We start from the raw sequence: 7,583 nt of genomic DNA on the forward strand, positions 1-7,583 counted from the left end.
AAAAAGTCTATACATGCTACAACTACAAAACACGAGAAACAATCTTACATAGTGAATAAAAAGACAATACAACAACTTCTCTAATTACAAGACCTAAGGGTATGAATTTGAAGCAAGTAAAGGTCTTTGGAAGCTGGAGATGCTTCTGCCTCTGGTGTTTATATGAATTTCTGAAAACTGATATCATGTATCAGTAAGGTATTAGTTGTTTAGTTGATGTACTGATACATGTTTTGAAAATTGTTATAATGTATCATTCACTAAGTTTAATAAATGCGTCATCAACTGTACTTGATGATACATATAGAATCAGTGTGTATATTGTTTAGTCGATGTTTCTGATACATGTATTAGATATGTATCACATGTTATAATGTTTTAGTTAATTCACTGATACATGTACTCTATTCATCCAATAGTGTTCAATACAAAACAAATAGATGATAACTATCTACACTCCTATCAATTATAAAAAGTCTATACATGCTACAACTACAAAACACGAGAAACAATCTTACATAGTGAATAAAAAGACTATACAACAACTTCTCTAATTACAAGACCTAAGGGTATGAATTTGAAGCAAGTAAAGGTCTTTGGAAGCTGGAGATACATTATAACAATTTTCAAAACATGTATCAGTACATCAACTAAACAACTAATACATGACTGATACATGATATCAGTTTTCAGAAATTCATACTACATGCAAAACATGTGATACATATCTACTACATGTATCAGTGCATTGACTAAACACTGTACACACTGATTCTATATATATCATCAATCACAGTTGATGACGCATTTACTAAACTTATTGAATGATACATTATAATAATTTTCAAAACTTCATGATACATTTAAAGAAGAATGAATCCTAAAACTGAAATAGTACAAATTAACACAGAATTTGAGCTCGATGTCGATGAATCACCCATGCTATTCATTTATTATGAGTTGGCATTCATATTGTCTGAACAGACGATTCCATAACCTACTAGTATAAGCTCATCTACTGGTAATTCTTAGCGACGGTTTATTGATCTACCCCAACACCTCACAGCAAAGAGAGATTAGCCACATGCCAATCCTCCCAAAACTTCAACTTTTACTGCCTATATCTCTACCCTCTTACAGCACTCTTTCCTTGATACATCAATATCCAACTCGGCTTGATACATCAATATCCAACTCGGCTGCAATTGCTGCTTTGAGATTAGAAAACGAAATTGAATCTCCAACAATGATTCCATCGATTTTGTAACTTTCATACTGCAATTCGTTCACCCAAATTCCGGAATGTCTCATCAAAATCGAAGTATTCATCTTGAAAAATCCACTGTAACAACACTAAATTAATGTAGTTCGAAATTTAACAGATTGTTCATAAAAAATGTTTTCAAAATAGATGATATAATCTTTGATTTTCAAAATTTGAAATTAATATCCAATTACGTGCTGATTTTATGGTGATTAATGATCTGTTACCTTAAATTAAGCTGTTTTAGTAACAACATTAATTGTACCGTTTTTTCCTCATTTTTTTCTCAACAGTTTAAACTTACCATGTATCATTTACCATGTATCACTAGAGTCTAAAGTATCACAGAACAATAAATTTAAGGGATTTTTTGTAAATACTAAATTTGTCGGGACAGAATGTAATTATTGAATTACACTATGGGATTCCTTAAATTTATACTTTTTTTTTTTTTGCCCTTTAAATCGAACTTATATCTAGTGGGGTATAAGTTATTCAAAGATTCGAACCATAACTTGTGAAATATTACGAGGACAAATACAAACTTATGCTTTGTGTAAAAATTAGAGATCTAACATAAAGTAGAGGAGAAACTCGAAAGTGCAAATAACCCTTTATTGAGAGCGCACATAAGAGAGTAAGGCCCGATTTGTTTCCATTTAATTGAAGTATGAATCTTAATAATGAATACGTCAACTTATTAAAAAATTATTTATTTCATTCACAACCACATATTAACTCTTAAAAAATCTTAATCACTCAAATTTTAAATCTTAAGATTATGGAAAACATTGCTTTTAAAAAACTAATGCAAATATAACATTTCACTCTATTTTATTTATTACAATCGTTTAAACACCCCATCTCTAAAACTCAGTATCACAACTATCAATCACCTTTGCATTGCCCAATGTCACACCTTGTCTCATCAAACTCTCATTAAATGTTGGTTATCGACTTATGTCTGGCATTCACATTGAGGTCAAAAAGTTTAGTTCATGTGAGTGAATACAATACCGTACTCGAGACTTGAAATCAAAATGTACATACAAATGCAATATGAAGTCTTAGTTGAAAATATAACATAATTGTTCATAAAACATGAACTTCCACTATCTTAATAATAATAATAATAATATAAACTACTAAAATAAGGAGAATTATACAACAATATATAGAATTGTAGCAAGTAGCTAGAAAATACATATTAAACATCATGTATCATCTGATGTTAAATATAAAAAAGATTGAGGACCTAAAATACTCCTCATCATCCTAAGACCATTACTTCAATTCCCACATCACAACAAAATACACACTTAAAAACAGACTTCACATAATACCACAACTACTAGGATTCTCATAACTAAACATATGAGTATTAGTGGCAGATTGATCAGCATTAGCAGCAGCAGCAGCAGCAGCAGAAGTGTAGTAATAAGGATCAGCATAAGTAGTGTAAGGGACTTGGCCATAGTTATTGTTGGTATTGTTGTAGTAATAACCGGTGGATGGAGGAACGAATGGTGATCGATTGTACATCATCTGAGGTTGTTGTTGTTGTTGTTGATGTTGCATAGCATGCCTGTTTTGAAAATTCATTAGCATTTGTGATGGATTGTACTGTTGTTGTTGGCCTCCGTTGTTCATGTTCATTAGCATCGAGGCAGAGGAAGGATGATGATGACCACCGGTGGATAAAGATCCCGGTATAGCATTGTTTTGATGACCTTGAAATCCATTCGCGTTCAAGAATGCAGCAACATTGTTGTTGTTATTGTTAGTAGTAGACGTACCGTTGTTATTCCCATGAAAACCAGCAAGATTCATCATTGAGTTTAAGTCGTTTCCTCCTACCATTCCCATTTTCTCAGCCTCGTTGAGGTTGACATTTGGACCTAATTGAGCAGCAGAAGCAGCACCATTCATGTTCATTTTCATAGCATGAATTGCTCTTTGGTCAATGCCACCGCCTCCGGGATTTGCCTTCATTGGCATATTCGGACTAGGGCCAGTTTTCTTGCCATGAGCAGCAACATTGTTGTTGTTACCTTTCCCATTAGCCACAGCGGCCGCCATAGCTTTCTTGTTATTTGCTTGTGCTTGTTGTCTAAGAATAGCCATCTGCCTTTGTCCATCTCTCACAAACCTCATCTCTTCCTCAGGATAACAATCATCGTCCTCATCATCCTCATCGAGATAATCCATTTCCTCTGGCACAAGATTAAACTTTTCCTGGTGCTGATTCTTGAGAATACCTTGTTGCTTCTGATTTTGCTTATTCTTGTTGTTATCTTTGATGCAGATGGGATTTTGTTGTTTCTGAGTTTGATTGGTGTTATTCGGAGACCAAAGCTCCGCGTGCTTACGAGCCTTAACTAATCTTCTAATCAAAGTATCAGAATCAACACTACCATAAACAGTCACTTTTTGATGCTCAAAGTCAATGTTTACTTGGTAAACACCTATGTAAATCAAACAAAACTCTTTAAGATCAAATCAAACCACAAAATGCACTAATAAAGCAATAATCAAGGCAAGGAAAGTTAGTTGATAAACACCATCAAGAAAACACTACAAATGCTCAAACTTCAAAAAATGGAGTCAAGCAAAAGCTACAATCTTCATAAATTATAACACTACTAGAAAAGTAAAGATAAAACAAGCATGTTCAAAATGATTACTTAATAAAGTTAAAAATCATCAAAAACATCAAAATCTAGTCTTTACATGACATGATTACTTAATAAAACAAAGTTTACTCAATTAATTTATTGTATCAGCTCAAAATGCAAAAATAAGATGTAAGTGAACACCAGACAAACAAAAACTGAGAAAAGGTACAATCTTTAAATAATGACAATAGTTATGCCAAAAGACAATCATGTTTAATATTAATTAAACCCCAAAAGCCTTAGGACAGTAGAAAAAAATCATCAAACAACATCAAGTTCTATGACATAAATACTTAATGAAATACTAATCACTCAATTAACAACTAATTCATCCCAATATGCAAGAAAAATTAGTATATGAACTTTCAAGAATGAAACTACAAAAGCTTAAATCTTTACAACAATCTCAAAAAGTAAAACTATTTCATCCAAAAATGCAAGAAAAAGTTGCTAGTGAACTATCAAGAATAAAACTAAGAAAAAGCTCAAATCTTTACAATAATTTCTAAATAAAAAATTGATAAAAAAGTAAAGCACCTTCAATTCTCTGAAGGAGCTTCTTCACTTTCTGCTTGCAACCATCACAATGTATGTTAACTCTGAGCTCACAAGTCTAAAAAAAACAAGAAAATACGCTTAAACAATTATAAACAAAAACCAAAAAGGGGCTACAAACAAGCAAATAACTTTTCAAGAAAAGAGAAAAAAAGAACACAACTTTTTACAAAGGGGAAAAACATACCTGAATCTTGAGTAGCTTAAAGTCTTCATCTTTAGTCATATCTTCAAAAGTTCTACAAAAGGAAACACTAGTATATAAACACAAAACTACAAACACATATTAAAATAGGAAAAATACTAAAATTAGTTTCAAGATTCTATCTTTTTCAACCCTTTTTCCCTTGTTCCTTTAGTTTAACTCATTAAACTTTTAAAAAAAAAGCAAATGGGGGGTTTCAAGATTCCATTTTTTTCACAAATTTTCCCTCTTTTCTTCACTTTAACTCATTAAAAAACAAAGAAAAGCAAATGGGGTGTATCAAGATTCCATTTTTTACACTAATTTTGCCTTTTTTTTCTTCACTTTAACTCGTTAAAAAACAAAGAAAAACAAATGGGGTGTATCAAGATTCCATTTTTTACACTAATTTTCCCTCTTTTCGTCACTTTAACTCATTAAAAAACAAAGAAAAGCAAATGGGGTGTATCAAGATTCCATTTTTTACACTAATTTTCCCTCTTTTCGTCACTTTAACTCATTAAAATACAAAGAAAAGCAAATGGGGTGTATCAAGATTCCATTTTTTACACTAATTTTCCCTCTTTTCGTCACTTTAACTCATTAAAATACAAAGAAAAGCAAATGGGGTGTATCAAGATTCCATTTTTTACACTAATTTTCCCTCTTTTCGTCACTTTAACTCATTAAAATACAAAGAAAAGCAAATGGGGTGTATCAAGATTCCATTTTTTACACTAATTTTCCCTCTTTTCGTCACTTTAACTCATTAAAATACAAAGAAAAGCAAATGGGGTGTATCAAGATTCCATTTTTTACACTAATTTTCCCTCTTTTCGTCACTTTAACTCATTAAAATACAAAGAAAAGCAAATGGGGTGTATCAAGATTCCATTTTTTACACTAATTTTCCCTCTTTTCGTCACTTTAACTCATTAAAATACAAAGAAAAGCAAATGGGGTGTATCAAGATTCCATTTTTTACACTAATTTTCCCTCTTTTCGTCACTTTAACTCATTAAAATACAAAGAAAAGCAAATGGGGTGTATCAAGATTCCATTTTTTACACTAATTTTCCCTCTTTTCGTCACTTTAACTCATTAAAATACAAAGAAAAGCAAATGGGGTGTATCAAGATTCCATTTTTTACACTAATTTTCCCTCTTTTCGTCACTTTAACTCATTAAAATACAAAGAAAAGCAAATGGGGTGTATCAAGATTCCATTTTTTACACTAATTTTCCCTCTTTTCGTCACTTTAACTCATTAAAATACAAAGAAAAGCAAATGGGGTGTATCAAGATTCCATTTTTTACACTAATTTTCCCTCTTTTCGTCACTTTAACTCATTAAAATACAAAGAAAAGCAAATGGGGTGTATCAAGATTCCATTTTTTACACTAATTTTCCCTCTTTTCGTCACTTTAACTCATTAAAATACAAAGAAAAGCAAATGGGGTGTATCAAGATTCCATTTTTTACACTAATTTTCCCTCTTTTCGTCACTTTAACTCATTAAAATACAAAGAAAAGCAAATGGGGTGTATCAAGATTCCATTTTTTACACTAATTTTCCCTCTTTTCGTCACTTTAACTCATTAAAATACAAAGAAAAGCAAATGGGGTGTATCAAGATTCCATTTTTTACACTAATTTTCCCTCTTTTCGTCACTTTAACTCATTAAAATACAAAGAAAAGCAAATGGGGTGTATCAAGATTCCATTTTTTACACTAATTTTCCCTCTTTTCGTCACTTTAACTCATTAAAATACAAAGAAAAGCAAATGGGGTGTATCAAGATTCCATTTTTTACACTAATTTTCCCTCTTTTCGTCACTTTAACTCATTAAAATACAAAGAAAAGCAAATGGGGTGTATCAAGATTCCATTTTTTACACTAATTTTCCCTCTTTTCGTCACTTTAACTCATTAAAATACAAAGAAAAGCAAATGGGGTGTATCAAGATTCCATTTTTTACACTAATTTTCCCTCTTTTCGTCACTTTAACTCATTAAAATACAAAGAAAAGCAAATGGGGTGTATCAAGATTCCATTTTTTACACTAATTTTCCCTCTTTTCGTCACTTTAACTCATTAAAATACAAAGAAAAGCAAATGGGGTGTATCAAGATTCCATTTTTTACACTAATTTTCCCTCTTTTCGTCACTTTAACTCATTAAAATACAAAGAAAAGCAAATGGGGTGTATCAAGATTCCATTTTTTACACTAATTTTCCCTCTTTTCGTCACTTTAACTCATTAAAATACAAAGAAAAGCAAATGGGGTGTATCAAGATTCCATTTTTTACACTAATTTTCCCTCTTTTCGTCACTTTAACTCATTAAAAAACAAAGAAAAGCAAATGGGGTGTATCAAGATTCCATTTTTTACACTAATTTTGCCTTTTTTCTTCACTTTAACTCATTAAAATACAAAGAAAAGCAAATGGGGTGTCTTTAGAAAAGGGAATAGAGACATTTTTACAAACAAAAAACAAATGCAAACACACAAAAGATTGAAAAAAAAAAAAAGTTGAAGACTTTACTTGCAGAGTAAAGGGAGAAGTGTAGGTTGAAGCAAAACTGTAATAAGTGAATTTGCTTTTTAACTCTGAAATGTGAGATGATGTGATTTAATGTTAAATACTGTGAAGAAAAAAAAACACAAAAGATAAAAAAAAAGTATTTTTTTATTTTATTTTTGAAATGAAGAACAGTGACTTGACAAGCTGACTTCTATCCCTGTCCTCTTTGTCACATGCTATATCTATCTAACTCTATAAAAACATAAATAACGTTGTGATATAATGATAAGTATTTATTCGTGTTATATTAAATATCTTGGTATAGATGTTAACGAGAATTTTATCTTTTAATGTGAAAGTTTTCGATATGTATTTC

General features: G+C 31.0%; 1 protein-coding gene across 2 annotated transcripts; it reads right to left on the bottom strand.

The window, feature by feature from the left end:
* Positions 1 to 2,381: 2,381 nt before the first annotated feature.
* On the bottom strand, positions 2,382 to 7,356 carry LOC107018453 (heavy metal-associated isoprenylated plant protein 37). Of its 2 annotated transcripts, XM_015218936.2 has the most exons (4): positions 7,229 to 7,356; positions 4,682 to 4,733; positions 4,477 to 4,552; positions 2,382 to 3,729 (listed from the first exon to the last, which is right to left on the bottom strand). In XM_015218936.2, the coding sequence occupies exons 2-4, from the start codon at positions 4,718 to 4,720 to the stop codon at positions 2,597 to 2,599; spliced, it is 1,248 nt and encodes a 415-aa protein (XP_015074422.1). In that variant the 5' UTR covers positions 4,721 to 4,733; positions 7,229 to 7,356; the 3' UTR covers positions 2,382 to 2,596. The 2 variants fall into 2 exon arrangements, with proteins under 2 accessions (XP_015074422.1, XP_015074423.1); XM_015218937.2 differs by lacking the exon at positions 7,229 to 7,356 and having other exon boundaries at positions 4,682 to 5,191.
* Positions 7,357 to 7,583: the final 227 nt, after the last annotated feature.

Source organism: Solanum pennellii, chromosome 5 (assembly GCF_001406875.1).
Source record: "Solanum pennellii chromosome 5, SPENNV200".
In the NCBI taxonomy this organism is placed as follows: Eukaryota; Viridiplantae; Streptophyta; class Magnoliopsida; order Solanales; family Solanaceae; genus Solanum; species Solanum pennellii.

Coding starts and splice junctions, on each gene's coding strand:
- LOC107018453 (XM_015218936.2), bottom strand. CDS start 4,720: ATGACTAAAGATGAAGACTTTAAGCTACTCAAGATTCAG. Junction 4,553..4,681: donor TTAAGCTACTCAAGATTCAG/GTATGTTTTTCC, acceptor TGTTTTTTTTAG/ACTTGTGAGCTCAGAGTTAA. Junction 3,730..4,476: donor GCTCCTTCAGAGAATTGAAG/GTGCTTTACTTT, acceptor TGATTTACATAG/GTGTTTACCAAGTAAACATT.